The 20,558-nt window shown below is 37.9% G+C and overlaps 1 protein-coding gene and 1 non-coding gene across 2 annotated transcripts in view; one reads left to right on the plus strand and one right to left on the minus strand.

The window, feature by feature from the left end:
- Nucleotides 1-18,024, minus strand: part of Rbcn-3A (rabconnectin-3 alpha) — a 105,830-nt gene extending 87,806 nt beyond the window's left edge. Inside the window, exons 1-13 of the mRNA XM_071666188.1 lie at nucleotides 17,934-18,024; nucleotides 16,263-16,384; nucleotides 14,620-14,817; nucleotides 13,940-14,096; nucleotides 13,538-13,726; nucleotides 12,382-12,526; nucleotides 11,627-11,812; nucleotides 9,001-9,155; nucleotides 6,007-6,173; nucleotides 4,632-5,203; nucleotides 3,681-3,855; nucleotides 1,876-2,046; nucleotides 208-368 (exon numbers count right to left, since the gene is read on the minus strand). Coding sequence (XP_071522289.1) covers nucleotides 208-368; nucleotides 1,876-2,046; nucleotides 3,681-3,855; nucleotides 4,632-5,203; nucleotides 6,007-6,173; nucleotides 9,001-9,155; nucleotides 11,627-11,812; nucleotides 12,382-12,526; nucleotides 13,538-13,726; nucleotides 13,940-14,096; nucleotides 14,620-14,817; nucleotides 16,263-16,349 — 2,363 coding nt within the window. The 5' untranslated portion in view covers nucleotides 16,350-16,384; nucleotides 17,934-18,024. The remainder of the gene's footprint in view (nucleotides 1-207; nucleotides 369-1,875; nucleotides 2,047-3,680; nucleotides 3,856-4,631; nucleotides 5,204-6,006; nucleotides 6,174-9,000; nucleotides 9,156-11,626; nucleotides 11,813-12,381; nucleotides 12,527-13,537; nucleotides 13,727-13,939; nucleotides 14,097-14,619; nucleotides 14,818-16,262; nucleotides 16,385-17,933) is intronic.
- A 1,870-nt stretch (nucleotides 18,025-19,894) lies between these two features.
- Nucleotides 19,895-19,966, plus strand: TRNAH-GUG (transfer RNA histidin (anticodon GUG)). Its single transcript has one exon. It is a non-coding gene; the product is annotated as a tRNA-His (tRNA).
- The last annotated feature ends 592 nt before the right edge of the window (nucleotides 19,967-20,558 follow it).

Genomic DNA, 20,558 nt, shown 5'->3' on the forward strand with positions numbered 1-20,558 from the left:
ATTCATTGGTGTCTCATCTGTTATGCAAACAATCTTAAAATGAAAATCATATTGGTCTAAATCCATATTCAACACAAAACATTCATCTTTCAAAGTGATCTGTAATATCTTTCATGATCTTTGAGAAACAACGCTTCAAAGGTTTAATAAGATTTTGTTGAATGATGATGCTCATAAAGTAATGGAAGACAAAACAAGTTTCAATACCTTGGTAAAAGTGTTGGGATCCAGGCAGCATTGGAAAAGGCCGAAACTTGTGGAGAATTGATACGCGCCAATTCAGTAACACCGCCAGATTTACTTAGAGGCCCTACAGCATCTACACGCCAGAGAATCAGCTCACTGCACCAATCTTTATAAGTTGTATCCTGTGATAGCAGAAAATAACATTTAATCTAAAGTAACCAAGACGTCATTATTACAGATAACTATACATGAAAATAACAAACATGTTTGTGGATAAATGCAAGTGACTTGAGAATATAATAGGTTTATAAAACAAATGAGAAGAAACAACTGCAAAATACCATTTTTCAAATGCCTTTTCTTTTTTCCTTTACCTTTAGCTGAACTGACGGCAGACTTGGACCACATCTATTGCAAATTAATATAAAGTATCAATAAATATTTCAGATGAATTAAAACATCTTTGAGGTTGCTTGAGCCATTTTAGAATCTAATTTCTACCCAACTCTGTCGATAACAACTTTAGGATGCAACAGGAAAGAGAAAAAAAATAGCCCATATGAGACATTTTCCAACAATGCATTCAAAGTTATTAAAACATGAAACGTGAACATGAAACCATCAGACAGCACAAGGTGGGAAAACTGGCTCCATCTGCAAGAATCGCAAGCAAAAACCAAAAAAAAACACTGTAACCAATTGTTTGAGAATGGCAGCTAAAATACAACACTCATCCATCATAATCATATTTCATTTAGTGGCAAAACAGACAGTCATAAGTATGAAAATTACCATCAAATAAAATGCTGAAATACTAAGTAAAACTAATGATGGTCAGACAATGAAATAAAAGATTTCAATTTTACCCCTCTATTAGCTATAGAATTTCTCCACTGTCACAAATGGAATATGTGGATAATTCCCAAATGTATTACTTGCTAACAGTTAAGAAACTGCTTGATTTAAAACAGACATTAACTACACGATGGAAGAAGGATTTCTATTAGTTCCCGATTCTGGGATGAAATGTCAATCTTGAAGAATATAGGACATCTACCTGTATCCTCTTAAGAGTTCAAACTGACAAGGCTTTAATTTCTGTGAGGTTCAGTGATACTTTAAGACCCAGTATAATGCTTAATGGTGTTATGTACTTACATGGAGGTTAGTGTACTCCCTAGGATGGCTACGGTCACTTACACACAGGAGCCAGCAAATACAGATACCATGAATACATATATACACACACACACTACATACTTTATGGATGTATAGTCTATTTTCACAAAATCTGGTACACAAGATAGATCAATTACATAATTCAGACAATGAATAAAACTTTTTTTTTATTTAACTGCTGTCTCCCGAGTTAGTAAGGTAGTGCAAGGAAACAGAAGAGGAATTGCCTAACCCACCCACATATGCATGTATATACAGAAACGTCCACACACGCACATATACATACATATACATTTCAATGCATACATACATATACATACACAGACATATATACATATACACATCCATACTTGCTGCCTTCATCCATTCCCATCGCCACCCCACCACACACAAAATAGCATCTAATTAAAACTAATAAAAAAATCAAATGATCCTTAAACAAATTTGCTCTGAAATATGTGATACACTGTATCTTCACAATAAGTTAAACTCATCCATCAGTATAACTACCTGGATACATATTAAAGGAGTTTCATCGGTACTAGGTGGATTGCCAGGAGAAACTTCTCTCTTATTGTGATGAGATGTCGAGAGAAGTAATGGCAGGACTGGGTGGCACTTGATGTCATTCAGCTGAAAGCGATGTCCACAAACTCTTGTGAAGTGGGATATATTCAGGACCTGCAATAAAGATCAGCAATGCCACTGATGATTTCAGCATTCTGAATTATGCTTGACAAACACAGGATGTATGGAGGGACATTATGTAGAAAATACCCAAACAGCAACCTTCAGTTTAGATATCCATTGACTTTACATTACAAGGAGCATGGAAATGGTTTGGCATGCATCACCTCTCTTTAGGGTGTATTATGGTTTATTGGTGTTAGGAAAAGATTCATCATGGACAACCCACATATTCAGGAACTTACAAACTGTACATACACTGACAAACAATATGTTAATGAGACATGTATCTATACCTGAATTCCTAATCGTATTAGACTTATGGTTTATGCAGACTAATGCATACTACACGTTAATTATACAAATGTCTTGGGGATTGTGACCAAGTAGTATTTACAGGAAAATGCTCAAATTCATAATGTGTAGTGTACTATTCCAAGTCATTTATGTTATTCTAGGGATTTAACAGAATCGGAATCTTGATGTCCTGAACCTAATTTAGTACAATATCTATCCAAATCTCATTCAACCTATAGTCACCTGTGTATGTGGGAGCACTTCTACTGTTTACAATGCCATGAGATTGGTAAGGTAATGCTATTTAACATGTGCAACTAAATCCCATAAGCAGAAATTATGATTAGCCAAAACTCTAATTTCTGGAAATTCTATTCACAGTCATGTGTTGTCCTTTTAAATGTCTGGATTTTCTTGAATAACAAGTTACTCAAGGAAGATAAATACTCTTTCTAACCCTTTCTTATCCAATACATTAAATAATCAACATATTCCTAACTGGACAAAAGGCTCTTTGTTAAAATACAGGTGTTACATACAAAATTATCTACAATTGTCATAAAATTGAATATCACACAATTTTTTTTTTTTTTTTCATACTGTTCGCCCTTTCCCGCGATAGCGAGGTAGCGTTAAGAACAGAGGACTGGGCCTTTGAGGGAATATCCTCACCTGGCCCTCTTCTCTGTTCCTTTTTTTGGAAAATTAAAATTAAAACACAATTATCAATACGAAATATGGATGATGATTTTTCAACAGGGTAACATTTACAAAGGCCAACACAAATGGAAGAATCTGTAGAGTCTATGTTTGGCACGCTTAAAATCCTTCAATTGCTATGTGCATAAACCATATCCTTATTAACATCTTTAATTGAAAAGCATCCTCTTCATTTTTTCTTTTTAAAACCACTCAAAAGTCATAATATGGTATCCTTTATGGACTAATCATCATTATGTTATGTCTATATATATATAATCAGTCAAGAACATTTCCATCTAATAATTGCCATCATTCTCAAGTTTCTTCCCTGGAACATTTCTCAACATCATCATAGTCCATACTTTTTGTGTCTTGTGTAATATCAAAATATAAAGGATCTGTGCAGTGGTCAAAACTTATACTCCAAAGTTCATTTACTGGTGAGGAGTAGAATTAAAGCCTTTTCTCTGCTATGGCATATTTCCAGTTAACCAATATCAACTGAGGATTATGATCTCTTCAGTTGGAAGGATAATACAATGCAGTGAAAATAGCAGAATATGGGCTTCATATAGCTTACACAATGTAAATTATATTAAGCAATGAAATTTTTTAAAGATGTTATTTACCTGAGTAAATCTGGATCCTTCAGCTACAGTAAGGTGCCAAAGATTCAGAGAACCATTGCTATGCTTAGTAGTCATAGAGATGATCGGAGAGGGGCTACTTCCTCCACCTAATAAGTCACGCTCATCATTACTCGCCAAGGTTAAGTTACTCTTGCTTTTGTTCTTCCCTCCACGACTGTAACATAGAAAGAAAAAGTAACAGCAATTAAATACAAAGGTTAGCATCTTCTATGCTACTTCAAAACACATGCATGAGAGATGCTGCATGCACTGCTGTGCATGATAATGATCTTAGCTGAAGTTGTAATTGTATCTCATGAAAGTGTCACACTAATCTATGATCTATCAACATAGGATGAAAGATATAGTCATTAAAAAAAAAACTGCAAATATGGTATGACTGATAAATTCAAAGCTGGAAAAGTGAATATCAAATAGCTCTTGCATTACAGCTAAAGACTTTGATCCTAATAATCTTAAAAAATTTCACTTTCTTGAACTACAACAAAATCTAACTTACTACCAAAAAAATGGACTTTCATGAATTGTGTCTCATATCCCCCCTACAAGTAAGTTCCTAAGTACAGCATCAAAATGGCAGCACTATTTTTCAAATATCTGGCACTCTTGAATCAGACTGGAAATGGTGTAGTGGCAGCAGTTCCTCTCTCTTAATTTCGGATGAGAGATTTGTCAGATATAGAAGAAATCTGCACAACCACTTTTGTAGTGAGCAATCATAAAAAAAGGATGAAGAAAGGACAAAATAAAGGTCAATCATGTACTGCTCTCCTAATCAGATGGAGAACAAGCAAATCAAACTATGTATATAATAAGTCTATTAATGAAGATCCCTCATGATGAAGATACCTAATTGCACATTAACTCACAAACTAACAATTTTTCTCATTTCATGAGTTTGGCTAAAAATGAAATTCCAAAGGCACTCACAGCTCTTCTTCATGTGCTAGTTCCAGTTTAAGTAGCTGCTTAAGGAATGATGGTGTTGTTCCATTATAGATAGCTAGATTTGGTGACATGGTCATGGCATCTCCTAAAGGAAGAGCATTAGGAATTCTGGCACTGAATGACACTTGTGCTTGACGGAAAGATCCTGGATAATCATCAAGGAAATCCACAATCCATACAAGAAGAGATCCATCCACAGGGTGGATTGAGAAAAGAACGTCTGATGTCTGGTGCCAGTCACGCAGTAATATCTCAATGCGGCGGTCCAGGGCATCTCCAAGGGCAGTGGTGGTTGCTGTGGTCACATCAGTAGCAATTGAAGTTGATGATGTAGCAGCACTAAGTGGCTGATGGGAACGAACTGATGCGGAATGCTGACTGACAGGATCATCATCATCAATACTGCGGGTTCGACTTGTCATGTGAGAAGGAGTTCTTGACCCTAGACGCAACCCAGCTGTTGCCCGGAGCCGAGGATCTTCTAGATCACTAACTTCAGAATGACGATCGTGATCTAATGATGCAGTTTCTTTTTCCATTGCACGACGACTTATCTGTCGGAAAAAAATTTGCATCACATATTCTACATATATCTGTTGCATTCTGTATTTGCATGTTAACAAAACATGATGCTGAATTACTGTAATTCCCTTACTTTATCGATAAGAAAAAATGAAATAAAGCCATCAATATATCAAAAGTTAAAAAAGGTACAGAGATGCAACTCATTCATGATCTAACAGACATATGCTTACATCTATTATATTACTCATACACAAAGCATATGGGTAGGATTGAGAAACAAATAAATCTGTAATCTTCCTGCTGTTGCATACTAATGTACCAGAAAAATAACACTGGAAAAAACATAAGGGGTTCTTAACCCTCTATTAGATTCTAAAATCATGACTACTACATTGTTAAGAATATGAAAAATCTCAACAAAGCAGCCCCATCAAGAGAAAGCCGGAAAACTGAAAAGAGGTGCAAGGAAATTTTTGGTGAAGCCTCAAGGTGAAGAACCAGAAAATGTACAGTCAAGCTGCCACATATCACTATTCCAGTGCTTTCAACTCGTAAGAGTGGCTATAGACACCGACATTTCTTTCATAAGTGCTTACCTTTCATGCTACAGTGAAGCAGTCATTGATGAAAAGATCCTCACTTTGTTCCTTTTCCTGTTTCCAATTCTAGAAAGTGACATTACAAGAGAGAAGAATGGAAGAGCAACTTCAGGCTTTCAACGATTATGACATACAAAAAACAGTCCATACAGGTGCAGATGCATTGGTAGAGAAGTGGTAAACAATGTGAGGGGATCTCCCTAGTACATGAAAACCAATCACTTTTACTGTACCTCCAAAAGTATGTTTTCTGCTTCAGATGTAAAATGCATCTCCTTGTTATTAAGCCAATGGATAACAAAACTCTGCTCTGATTCTCCAGATGTTACTCCACTGATGCTAGGAACCAGAGGAATATCAGTTTCTGCATTTATTGAGGCTGCAAGGTGAAACTGGAAACCTATGTTGAAAAAACAAATAACAATTAAAATGTAAAATATAATGCCACAAGGTATCTAATATACAACAGAACAAAATAAACACCAAAAATGTGCTATCAGTAAACTCGGTGATACTGTGTCAGTTGCTCAACTAAATCTTGTTAAGTGTTTTGCCCAGTATCCCTTGCTATACATCAACAGGCTTAAGTTGAGACCCAGTCTGGACTGTTGGCTCACAATAACCAGGCTGTCCATCATCCCATTTGGGACTGACAAATAGCAACTGTCTAAAAGCTGGAACAGGTAGGCCCACCTTTGGGTGGAGGATGTGCCTTTGGCATATATTCTTGGAATTGTGGGGTGGAGTAAGGGATGGTGGGTTCATCAACATAAGTACTTTCCATCACTCCAACCCTAGTCTACTGTAGAGGGGAACATTCTAGTGATTACTCATCATTTTGACTAAGTTGAAATGATCTAAGTAGAGAACTGACCTAGTGAATTTTATCTACTTTCTAGGCCATGACAACCTGGCTTAAAGAGGACAGTACTTTGAGAAATGGCAGCTTAGAGTAATCTGGCATTTTATTTCGGCTAGACAAGAGTGCTTACCTTGTATCCTTCAAGCATTCTGATATAGAAAGATTGGTGAAGATAGGATACTGTGAAGACTGGATGAGCCTCTATGCTGGACATTATATGATATACTAAATGTTCATCAGCTATATAAGTACAGTATATGAAGTAAAAGACTTCTATCTATAACAGCACATACATAATCTACAGTTTCTCCTATAAAACCAGACACCATCCACCTCCTTCCCTTCAAGCATCTAAGCATCAACTGTATATATCTAAAATAGCCAAATATCCGGAAAGCAGTCATCAACTACTTGAAGCAACAAATGTAGGTTTTACAAGATGAAAAACCACTTCTCTACCATAGGCAAAAAAATATGTCTAGTAGGTGCTCTTTCAGTGTTCATCAACCATACAGCAACCCATCCAGACCTGTGATTTCACAGTGGAGGGGTGATGTCTAGCAACCTCTAAAAATAGGTGGGAGAAGTGGACTGCGCCAGCACAGCCATCAACCAGCCTAATAGGCCCTTGCAGTTGGCCAGGGTAAATACTCGCAGGCATGTGCGAAAGTAAGTGTTAAGAAAGCTAACACTGAAGCCACTATCCTCATATGAAGGGTTCTAGCAAAGAGCCCTGGTAATGATGAGGAACCATCTTCCTGATCCTAACAGAAATATACTCACTCTGCTGATAAATGTTTACACAGGAGCCTGGAAGAACTAGCAAACATTATCCTACATCATTTCTGTTAGACCTAGGAAATATTTGAGTCATAAGTGAACATACCACATGAATCCCATAGAAGACATTTTTCATGACTATAAAAATAGGTTTCCTCCTAAACTGACCTGTCTAACCTTCAACAAGATAATTTGACTTTAGATCAATCTAACTATAAAGAGTATCTTCACTATTTAGTAGATTCTTATACCTAGACACCAAATAAATTAAAAAAAGTGCTTTCCTAATCTGAGGTACTGGCCACTAAGCACTGCTGGAGCTTCACTGAAGGGGATCCTCAGCCATGAGAGTTAGGTACAATAGCGGTTACTGGATTCAACCTGCAAGTGGTTACACCACATGCAAGATGTCAAGTTTGGCAAGACTTTCGCTGACAAAAAGAGGAACGGTTTTGTTGAGTTTCCTCTTGCTCCAAAGAGTCAATCAATTTCCCTGCTCCTCTGTGGAGTTGCATAATACATACACATACAGAGCAACTCCAAGAAGGCCAAGATTTTGGCCTCCTACAGCCAATGCCATTCCAGCTACTATGGAAAAAGTATATCCTGGGATGAACTGGCATATGCCAATCAATGTCCTTAAAAGAAAACATGCAATATTTCTCTGCAGAATATCATGGTCACTTTCACTGTTAACTACAAAACTCTTGCTGCTATATTTCCTTGGATCTGTTTAAAATCAAGGATATAATCCTATTCCAAAATAAAAAGAAAACATGCAAAAAAGTAATGGTTATGCTGACTGAAGCTGGTGTTATCTTCAACTACCTTGCTCACCTTCATCCATTCCCATAGCCATCCCGCCATTCCCTGCATCAGCCAGGTAGCACCGGAAAACAGACAAAAAAAGGCCATATCCGATCACACTGTCTCTAGCTGTCATGTGTAATGTACCGAAACCACAGTTCCCTAACCACATCAAGGCCCCACAGACATTTCCATGGTTTACCTTCATTTCCATGCTGTGATGTCACAGACCTAGATGGGATGCTGTGTGGCTGAGTTTTGTGAACAAGCATCAATCAGTTTCTTATGTTTTATGATGGTCAAAGTGGGGCGAATCTTTATAGATATAATCTATTTTCTGGGTGTAAATGGTGCTTTCAATCTCCATCAAATACTCTCTCAGATGCTTTACATGGTTCTATGAAGAAAGTGTAGATATGGTTTACCTTACTGTATAAACAGTGGATGATAAAAAGAATTACAAGTGCATTACTAGACAGTCAGAAGCAGAGAGATAACATTAGATATATGAGCAGAATGTTACAAACTCTGAAAAACAGTTAAAAAGCTAATGAATATGTGGTATAATGTAGAAGTGGTTTACAATCTATACTGGAAAAAGTCACACCTTCATCCATCCCAAGATAGTGCTTCCTTAGGTGATCAAGTCCAGTATCTCTAACACCTAAATACTATGTCCTTCAGCAAATATACACCAGATACTAATCCAAAATAAAATACATTACATCTTTATTATAAAATCTCAACACTTCTATACTTTTCATACTAAAAAACTAACCTGGAGTAATCCCCATAGCATGAATTCCATACATATGGAAATCATGAACTGAATAGGATGATGGGATGGTAGGAAGAGGCCTTGTCCCAATCCCACTAAGTCCACCCATGACAATGGAACCTGACTTCACATGACGCCTCATCTGGAAACATGCTCTGTGAGCAAAAAATACCAGCATTTGTAAATTCTCTATAAAATTAGCAGAGCCAATTTATTCATACTAATCAAAATCTTCACACTAAAGAATGATGACACACACATACACATATACAGCCAAAAAAAATGTGTATTTTTTCTTGTTGGTGCAAAAAGTACAAGAATTGGGATCCCATGAGTGTAAAACTCTCTGCTCATAATGTACAAATAGCTGATTATAAAAAAACACATAAGAGAAGGGGCAATGCGAATGTAAAACTCTCTCCCCATAACATACAAGTAGCAATCACAGATCAAGAAAGAAACTGATGGAACCTGAGTGTGAAATAGATTTGGGAGCTAACATTGTCCTTAACCTATCACCAAAGTCCTACCCTAAGAGAACAGTTAAGGTGAACAACAGCTTGCTGGTAAATATCAAAATTGCATTCACGTTCACAGACAGGGAAATAATCAGCAAGCAGTTCACATCCTATACAACACAAAGCAAAAAGTAGAATATGCTTCTCAAGTTTGGTCACCATACTTAAACACAAAAAACTAACACAGAAGGTCCTGAGGAGAGGAACGAAGATGGCACCAAAATTAAGAGAAAGGCTTGATACCTTAAAGTTGTCCACCATGGAAAAGAGAAGAAAGTAGGATGACCTGATCACAACCTTTTATCTTTTAAAAAGTGGGATGACCTGATCACAACCTTTTATTTTTCAAAACGGATTGGTGATGTAAACAGTGGGCAGTTCTTTGAGATATGCAATGATAAAACAACTATTGGACATACCATGACACTGAAAAAGCAAATTGTTGAAAAAATATGTGAAGAGGTACTTTTGTATATAAGAGTTGTACATGAATGAAATAAAATGAATGATGATGTGGTTAATGCCGTGACAGACTTCTCTAAGATGAAGTATGGCAAAGTGGATGGGACCGCACTTTAATTTCCTAAGAGGGTGAATGTGTTGTTGAGTATCTAGCTAGGATTCAGTGCATATATGGATCATGGTGAGGTGCCTGAGGATTGGCAGAATGCCTGTATAGTGCCAATGTATAGAGACCAGGGGTACAAAAGTGAATGTTTGAATTACAGGGGTAAAAGTTTGAGTCTGGTAAGGTGTATGGGAGTTTGGTGATTGAGAAGGTGGTTGTAGGCACAGATCATCAAACTGGTGAGGAACAATGTGGTTCAAATGAGGAAAAGGATGTTTGGATCAGAAATTTGTGTTGAAAAATTTGTGAGAAATACTTTGAGAAACAAAAACATCTGTATGTGGCATTGATGGATGTGGAGCAGGCATTTGATACAGCTGATAGAGATGCTTTGTGAAAAGAATGAACATATGGTGTGGGAGGAGAGCTGTCAGAAGTAGAGGAGTTTTAATAAGAGAGTAAAGCCTGTGTACAAGTAGAGAGCAGGGTGAGTGGTTCCAGGTGAAGGTGGGGCTGTGGAAATAATCCTAGCACATGTCCTCATACTCCTTCTTTTAGGCTTCCAGTGATTCAATGGTCACAACCTCTGCCACAATATTATGTAAACCATGGTGTGCCTGAATCCTCTTGAATATGCCAAGATTAATTCTATGACACTCTCAGACATCTTCTGACTTCTCAGAGTGAGAACGTGTATCTTCTTCACTTTGGCTGTAAAGATGTCTGCCAGCAAATGAATGCTGCTCTTGCATTGAGGAGTAACCCACGTCATCAAAACGCATCAACCTACAATGTATGCAAATTTTGACCTCAAAAGCAATGAAAAGCAAGTTCATAAGCATTCTTGATCGCTTACATTTGTGCCCACCCATGATCACTGCCACACCATCATTTCACTTTTTGACATCATCACAATATCTAATCCTTCCTCCTGATCAGCAAAAGCACCAACTTCTGCACTTAGGGTTATACACACGATTTTCATTTTCTGAGAGATTACCAGTGGTACTTTACTTGTAAACGTCAACAAACAAATCAAATATTTGTTGCTGTAAGGAGAATAATGTGAAAACCATGGTTATGTGTTACAATATGAAGTTAATGGAATAAATATACTGCTCTTGATTTTGCTACTATATACAGCACCAAAACTTACTAGAACATTCTGTTTGAGGGGAAAAATGTTGAAAAAGTGCTCACAACACACTGTAAAGCCAAGAGACTCCATAAGTCTCAGTACACAGCCAACTGAACAGAAGGAGGTAAGATGAATCCTATGTGTCAAGAGTGTGTGGATTCCTCCCTACTAGATGCAAATTAGTACTGTCAGCACATCAGCAAGCATTTAAAAATTTGTCCGTTTGACCTTAGGTTAGCACATAGATCAGCAGGTTAGAAGCACACTGCAAATTTACAGACTTGTTACCGAAGGCAAACCAACTTGCTGACAAGCTAATGGGCATCAAGTAATAACAATAACAAATGTCAATGTTTGCAAGTAATTACAACAATAATAAATGTCAATGTTTGTCATACATACTTCATATGCTTCAACCTCTGCATAAAACGATGCTTATGGCGATGTGTTCGGAAACGTGGATTCTGGGCTGCAATAGGATCTAGATGATGGAGAGACACAAGATCATCATCAGGCAAAACTGTCTCCACCCACACACGACTAATATTGTCACGACATGATGTCACCAACATGTTGCTTACACTTCCCCTGTTCAAAAGAGAAATACTAATCAGATAAAATAGTCATAAACAGTATAACTGCATATTGGATGTTGATATTAAAGAAGTTTTACAGAAAGGTGAGGAAGAAGACATTACTCAATAGACTACTGTACTTGCCAAAGTTCAATAATGATGGCCCTGGCACATTTATGCAAACTCTTACACATTCTCATCCCATCTTCCATTATTTTTCTTAAGTCTTAATCTAACATACCTCATTCAAAGGAGCTACTCTTGTCATTAACACTATAACCTTTGTTTCTAAATTTCCATACTACCTCAAGACTTTATCTTTTGTCAATCATTCATAAAATATAGTACCAGCACTACAAAGCAGCAAAATTCTACTCAGTTTCATTTTGTAAATCATTTATAAATGCAATAACAGTAGTCTGAAGCAGAAAAATTACAACCTAAGTTTTCCATCTATTATCTTGTCATCCATGTTATGATAGCTGCAACTTCCAACTTACATATGAGCTGACTTTAAGCACTCGAGTGCATAACATGTGAATATCAATGAAATCTTGATCAAGCATAGCTAGTTCAACTTACTTGGGCATATACTTGCTGGTAGCCCTCCAAGTGAATCCTTTGACAGCACTAGGATGGGGCAAGTAAATGTAGCTGAAACTAACAGATGAACGGGTCATCTCGCTATTCAAGTTTATTCCATCTTGAGGACGAGCAGGAGCCAGCACTAGAAAATCAGTCACTGTCAGAACCTTGAAAATGTACTACCTATGTTAAAAGTAGTGATTCCCAACCAGGGTGCCAGAAACATCTCTTGAGGGTGCCACAAAAGTTTCCAATGATAAATCATAATAACACAGCGACTCTTTATTTCTTTACATTTCACTAGAAATCAGACACTTTTTTCTATCTTAATAACATCAAACAATAACCCTATACCCCAGCTGTATGAATAAAAAATATGAACACTAAGACAATAATGCAAAAAAGTTTAAGGAATATAACATGGGACAGGGGTGTCAAAATTCTGTGAATATTGGACAGAGGTGCTGCAAAATATGACAAATAAGCTTTGGGTGCCTTTAGTAAATCATATAGATTGAAAACCACTAGTCTACAGAATAAACACTGTAAATGTTCAATAAACAGATAGTGTTCCAATAACTTTGGAGTACAGTTTCATCAAAGACCTTCTCACCCTAAGGAATCCAGCATTTTCCTGCTTTAGCATATAGTGCAGCCTTGAAGAGCAGGATCCTTACAAAAGGGGTCTTTAGGCTTTATAACAAGACTGATAATAATATTGAGCGGGAGCATTAAGTAGCAGGTTGAGATATTATGCAGGAACATTAGGTAGGAGCCTCTGGAAACACTGCACTAGAGCTGCCCTTTCCCACTGGCCTCATAAGGGTGAGACACTAAAGGCTAAGCAGCAGCTCTGGAGTTCACCAGTTATGGAAACTCTTTTGCCATGGTCACCCTCTTGAGGGAGTTCCAAGAGGGATGGGGTATCAGAGATATAGACAGATAGATAGATGATAATATGTATAAAGTTTTTAAGACTCCACTTCCAGGTGGTTAATCCTGCTCCATGAGTGTCCCCCTTACCCTGCTCCCAAGTGGAGTGCAACTTTGAAGCTGGGAATGCATGACTAATTAAATGATACTGTACTATATTTGTATAAAACAGATGGAACAAAATTAATGTTATGCCTCACAGAAAGAATCAAATACTTACTATGCTTGTTATCATACCATATCTTGACTAAGCGATCATTAGCTGCTGCTGTGGCAAAAAGGGTGCCATCTGGTGAGAAACATAGAAATACAGTTGGCACTGCTGTGACACATCGCCAAATACACAACCACACTGGTTCATCTTCATCAGCAGCATCACTCTCCAAATCAAACATCACAGGGTAAGGACCTGAGAAAAAAAGATTGACAAAACATGTAACTTGTGTCAGCTACACTTCTGTATCTAATGATAACACGTAAATATGACAAATACCTTTATATCAAATATAATAAATAATCTGAAAAAGCTTCTAAATAAACTAACATATCTGTAATGCAAAAATCTGATTATTTCAGCACAATACATGAAGTTACTGAGTATATTCAGAGGTAAAAAGTTTACCATCCTCTGCAGTTGCAAGCTTTGCCAAGGGAGATGCCCACATCTGTAGCACATCTCCTGCAGTTAGGAGGCGCGTCCCTTCCACATTCCATGACATGGTATTTATGTAACTCTCTGCCTCGATCACTCCCGTCTGAATCCATCGGTAGTCTAGTTTCTATAAAGAAAATATCCATAAATCCATCAATACCTACAACTTCGTCAGTCAAGTTACAGCTTTTTAAAATATCAATTAAACACAGACACAGGATAATAATAATAAACCTAAAAATATCATAATACAAGAACAATAAAAAAGCAGAGAGCTATTGTATGAAGGCATTAAGAAGAGAAAAATGATCAAATTACTTAGGTATAAGTCTGTCAAGTACACATGGTAAGTTAAACTGGAGAGTAATGATTGAGGTGATGATGATTACCTGTAAGACGGGTTAACTTAAGTTGACTCAAGTTGGTTCTTCAACTCAACTCTAGCCTTAACACAAACTTCTGTTCTTACAGACTACTAAAAACTGCTTACATGTTGACTTAAATTTGCAATCTGTGCCCAAGTCTTCAAATATTCAGCAAAAACCTACAAGATATACAGTACTAAGAAAAGAAAAAATCATAACTCAGTAAAGCAATTCAATAAAATTCAAAAGACATGATAATTTTCAAAAATAAAAATAAAAACTTACATGCTCATTAATCTGATTGATTAGAGGTGTGGGTTCAAATATGCAAACGAGCTTCCCATAAGCTGCTGCTATCTTGCCTGTGTCAGTGGAGCAGTCAACACAAGATATCTGGACATTGTCATGGCACACTCCCGGAATCACTTGGACACGCTCATATGTACTGGCCAGAATAACAATGTTGCAGCCAGCAGCATATGCCTACAAAAGAAATCAAACATTAGTAACTTAGGAAAAATCAGGGTAAAGATTTAAATATCCACATGCTTTGTGGAGGGTGTTACGAACATATGGTGCAGGAGAAAAGCAATCAAAAGCAGTCAGTATCTATCGAGTCAGCTGTGCACGTGAATAAGTAGAAGACAGAGTGAATGGTTCCACATTAAGGTGGGTCTGTAGCAGGGCTCCGTGATATCACCATAGCTGTTTAATCTGTTTATGGATGGGGAGGTAAGGGAGGTAATTGCAAGGGTCATGGAGACAGGGGCGGTATGCAGTCTCTTGGGGGTAGGGGGACCAGAGAGGCAACTTGAGTGTTTGCGGATGACACAGAATTGATACCAAATTTGAGTGAAAGTGTGCAGAAATTGGTATCTGAGTTTGGGTAAGTGTGTGAAAGAAGAATGTTAAGGTAAATATGAATAAAAACAAGGTCATCAGGTTTAGTAGTGCAGAGAGATTGGACAGTTAGAGTGTGAATTTGAATGGGAAAAACCTGGAGGAAGTGAAGACATGGACATGGCAGAGAGGAACAATTGGAACTGAAGGGAGTCATAGGATGAGTGTGAGGGTGAAGGCTTTGAGAGCATTGAAGAATGTGAGGAGAGGTCATTATCTCAGAAGGCAAAGATGGGTATGTTCCACGGTACAGATATGAGGCAAGAACTATATATGAAGATGTACAAAAGATGGTGAGCATGCTAAATACGGAATGTTTGAAGGTACTATAGTGTGTGAGGAGGGTTGGCTGAGTAATTAATGATAGGGTAAGGAATATGTGCAGTGAAAAGATCAGTATGGTTGGGAGATCTGAAGTAGGTATACTGAAATGGTTTGGAAATAGGGTAAGAATGAGTGAGGAGAGATTGGCACAAAGGACACATGCGACAGAAGTGTAGGGGAAATGAGATGGGGGAGACCCCATCATAAGCTGGATATAAAGGGATGGAATGAAGGGAGAGGACCCATAAAGTGTGTCAGAGGGATGGAGCATGTTATCTAGACATGTTTGACAAAGCACCCTGACATTTCCTGCCATGGCCATCCCCCTCCTTAAACTTACTGTGCGAAATGAGATATTTGAAATATATCCCTAATTCGATGTGCTGAACACTATTTCAAATTCTTTTAACATCATGAAGAGAGTAATGCAGTGATTACCTTGCTGTAGATTTCAAAATGGCATATCAAGCTTTTTCTTTCTTTCTTTTAAACTATTCGCCATTTCCCGCGTTAGCGAGGTAGCGTTTAAGAACAGAGGACTGGGCCTTTGTGGAATATCCTCACCTGGCCCCCCTCTGTTCCTTCTTTTGGAAAATTAAAAAAAAAAACGATAGGGGAGGATTTCCAGCCTTAATAATCATATAGTATGCTAAACAGAGCAAGTGTGGTCTATAAATTACCACCATGTTAAAAGAAATACTTACTGTGAATGGCACACCTTCCACACTACCAACAGCAAAGCAGCGGTCACCAGCATTGCAAGCGCCAGTAAGGATCTGATGGCATTTCATTTTGCAATATCAGCTCTGACCGCTCAATCAGTTACCTAAAACAAAATACTGCATTACAACTACAATCACAAAAAAGAGAAATCTGCAGTAAAATACTGATTTAAGGAAAAACAGGCAAAATTCACTGATAATCTTTAATTCAACTCGTTTATTCTACTTACCACACCTGTAAATAATTATGAAGGTAAAAAGATACAGTAATGTCATAGATGATTATACAAGAACCAACATTCATCATTCAGTGTCAGAGAAGTCCTTTTTTACATATGACTGAATGATTTTATTTTATCTACAGTGAACATCTAGTTATATTGTAACATCATATCACAAAAAATGTATCACTGTAATCAACGTCTGTCTATATATTCAATAAAAACAATACTTTGCAATTCATCTTAGAATCCCATTACCTTATTTCTCATCACCAAGACCACATTTGCAATAGAAGAGTCACTGGTGATTTTCTTTCCTATGTGATTCACCTCTGGTTTTCCTCTGTCAGGAATTCTGGTGACATTCGTAACATTTTCCATGACATCTCCATATCATTTGAAAGGATCTGGCTTCTCTTTCTGGCCACTGTGAAGCTGCTGCTCTCTCCTTGACGTATAGGTGATTATTTTGGCCAATGCTCCCATGTGCATGTAACCCTACCACATAGACTTAAAACTATACCACATGTCTGGCTGCTGTTTTCCAGTTTCTTCGAAGAGACTAGCCTTACGACAAATTACTGTACGATACCTACTTTCCTTAATCAGTGAGGCTATGGAATTAATTTCCTACTTTCATCTCTCTCTCTTCATGAATCACTCCTGCAATGCTAGTATAATTAGAAGAATGAAACAACAGATGCAAAGCATGATTCTGAGCATTACATTTTACTGAACAATACCATATTAGATAAGGTGATCAGGGTTTCGTATATCAGGGAAAATTTTGGGTTAATTACTGTACAAATAGGTATAACACATAAAAATAGCAACCTACCTGTAGCCTATGAAAACCGTACTTAGCCTTACCTAATAGCAGAAATGGAAGAGAGGAGATGTACTAACATTATATTCATTTCCTGCTGGGGATCACTTGGCTGCTAGAGAGGAAGACTGACCTGGCTTGCTCCATTTAGGCGAATTGTCCTTGACTGGCGACTGTTATCCCGGTAACCCTTCTGGCACCTAATGAGTAAAATCAGTACCAAATGACTCCCAAGTGACACTGAATATGCGGTTTCAGACGAGGCGATGACGAATGAAATAGCAGCAAGACGGCGAGACAAGTCAAATTTAAGTCTCTCATGTAATGTAACCGTGCGTCTGTATGTCCATACGTAGCTTCACTAGTAATTATACCTTGGAGTGGTAACAATGATGGAGTCAATACATCAAAATGTCTTGAACATTCTCTGATAAGTTTGTTATGAATGGAAGCCCCAATCGCAAGTGATACTACCCAAAAAATGATAATCTCAAATTTTGACGATATCTGACGTATCCTCAGTCTCCGTCCACTTTCCTCCTGTGCTCGCTGGTGTTCCATTCATGTACAGTTTCCAAGAGAAGAAGAGCTTCACATACAACTCACCTAAGGAGAGAAACATCATGACAACATCGGCGATTCCCGAATTCTGCTGCTCCCAGGTCGATGTTTTCGTCTGTCAAAATTTCTGATTCTGTCCCCGAGGATTTATTTTCAATATTTTCCACTATCCAAAAATCAACATCCAAACCTTTCAAATGGAAAAAATTCAAATGCATCAGAGGGTATTCTAGATGGTGTAAAAAAGACACCTTATGCCCTATAAATCCATGAGATAAATGCAATATCAAAGTCAAAGTTGAGATCAACCCAAACGAACATATACACCAGTCACAAGCACAGACAGAGTCATCTGTTGAGCAAATATATGACTAAACCTTCCAGAATTTGTCATGCTTATCTACCATTAGTCTCTTAAATAGGCCAAGACTATCATCATCCATTATCTGAATAAACACTGATAACAAAACTGGAGTCATCTCATTATCAGGTGTGTCATCGTGAACAGAAGACAGGCTACAGATGAGAGGATGAAGGACAAATATCAGGACCCCAGAGAGGAAAATTAAAGTTACGTGTCCTTCAGCGCCAGCGGGTATCCCTCCCCTCACCATGAAAAGGATGGCCGATAAACGGAACGGATAAGGAATGGCTCCCACATACAACACACAATAAGGGATATACTAAGCCTCAGTTTCACACATCTGCTATACTGTGGTCAAAAAACTATCTGGTCTGTGTGGGATTTAAACCATTCTTGACAATTTCTTCCCGGCCAAGTTCCTTTATTCCAGTATTTCGAATGAATTTGAGGACAGTGAGGTAAACCCTCGCAGACAGGATATATATATATATATATATATATATATATATATATATATATGCTATCAGTTAAATTCATTACTCTGTAAAAATAGATACAAATTGCTGCCACCATCTTTGCAATATGTTAATGCAGCTCCCAATCATCACCTTGGCCTCCAAATTTGTTTTTGGGCTGACTAATAATATCTATTTTTCTTCTGCCAAGAGACATGGGTGGATCTGAGCAATGCCAGACAATTACATGCTACAGAACGATTGTTAGGTAGGGTGGTGGACTGACCAACACACAGACGAATAAAAAGATGAACCAAAAGATGGATAGATGAATAGACTTCAAAATAGATTATATGAAGGATGGCTGTGCTGATATAGGCTTAGATGGGTAGGTGGATAAGGGCTTGAATGAATGGCTTTGCAAGAGGTGGACAGATGAACATAATGAAGACATTCTGGAGATATGAAGTGATACAGATAAAAATGAATTACCGTAGTACAAGATGGACAGAGGTTAAAGACAATCTATGATGGCCAATTTCTACAGTGACTGCGCTCTTCTCTCGCATATATATATATATATATATATATATATATATATATATATATATATATATATATATATATATATAAATATATATATATATATATATATATATATATATTTATATATATATATTTATATATATAACCTCTGGTAATTTCGCACTTGGTGTCCCTAATTTCTGTTGATCTTAGCTACTATGTGTTATGCCTTCACAGGTAGCGCGTAGCGTGCACCGCGCGTCTCCAGATTAACACCAGCACAAAATTGGATCCCCCAACGCGTACGGATATGGCCCCAATCAGAGGAGAACTAATCTCACTTTCTGTCCTTCCATCACGAACTTGTGGTCTGAAAGTCCGAGTGTTACTGATTCTGTAAGGGAAAATCGAGTTGTGGACGCGTCTCCGCAAATGGTTTGACCTCACAAGGAAATGGAGAAAGAAAGAAAGAAAGAAAGAAAGAAAGAAAGAAAGAAAGAGGGAGGGAGAGAGAGAGAGAGAGAGAGAGAGAGAGAGAGAGAGAGAGAGAGAGAGAGAGAGAGAGAGAGAGAGAGAGAGAGAGAGACTCTCCCATGCCATAGACAAATTCAGGGGTGAAAATGTGAATTCTCTATAATATCTATCTAAAAGTCTCACCGGCGGCCGTGATCGTATAGTGGTTAGTACATTGCGTTGTGGCCGCAATAACCCAGGTTCGAATCCTGGTCACGGCAATAAGGGACACCTTTTGTTGTTATAATTTCCTAAGGACCAGTAAGGGAGTGTCACGCCAAGTAACACAGTAACCAAACGATGAGAGACGATAGCGACAGAAGGTACTGGCCAGCAGAAGCCGTGGCTCCCTGTTCCCCCAGGGTAATAGCTAGTACCAACTGTGCCTCACTATTCCCCCAGGGGCAATTCTTATGTCCTCACACACGCACAACGCTGGGTTGGGAAGCTTCCCCTGGGGGAGGTGGGTCTCCATAACCCCTTCCAGACGACAGCCATAACACTGAGTTTACTATCAAATCAATCAAAAGACACGAGAGAGAGAGAGAGAGAGAGAGAGAGAGAGAGAGAGAGAGAGAGAGAGAGAGAGAGAGAGATTCTCTTCATGTAATCTGAAAATTCTGTTCATAGTAACAGCTGGCGCAGAGTTGTTTGGATTTAGGTCCTGAAGTGGCTGGACGGGGGATAATACATACATAACTCTGAAATGGAAGAATTAAATAGTATAAAGGTCTATGTTTTAACTTTTATTTCTTATATTTAGGTGGCACGTTGGATACGTATCTCTAGTGCCTTATTAGTATACCTCCAGCA

This window comes from Panulirus ornatus, chromosome 11 (assembly GCF_036320965.1).
Source record: "Panulirus ornatus isolate Po-2019 chromosome 11, ASM3632096v1, whole genome shotgun sequence".
Classification (NCBI taxonomy): Eukaryota; Metazoa; Arthropoda; class Malacostraca; order Decapoda; family Palinuridae; genus Panulirus; species Panulirus ornatus.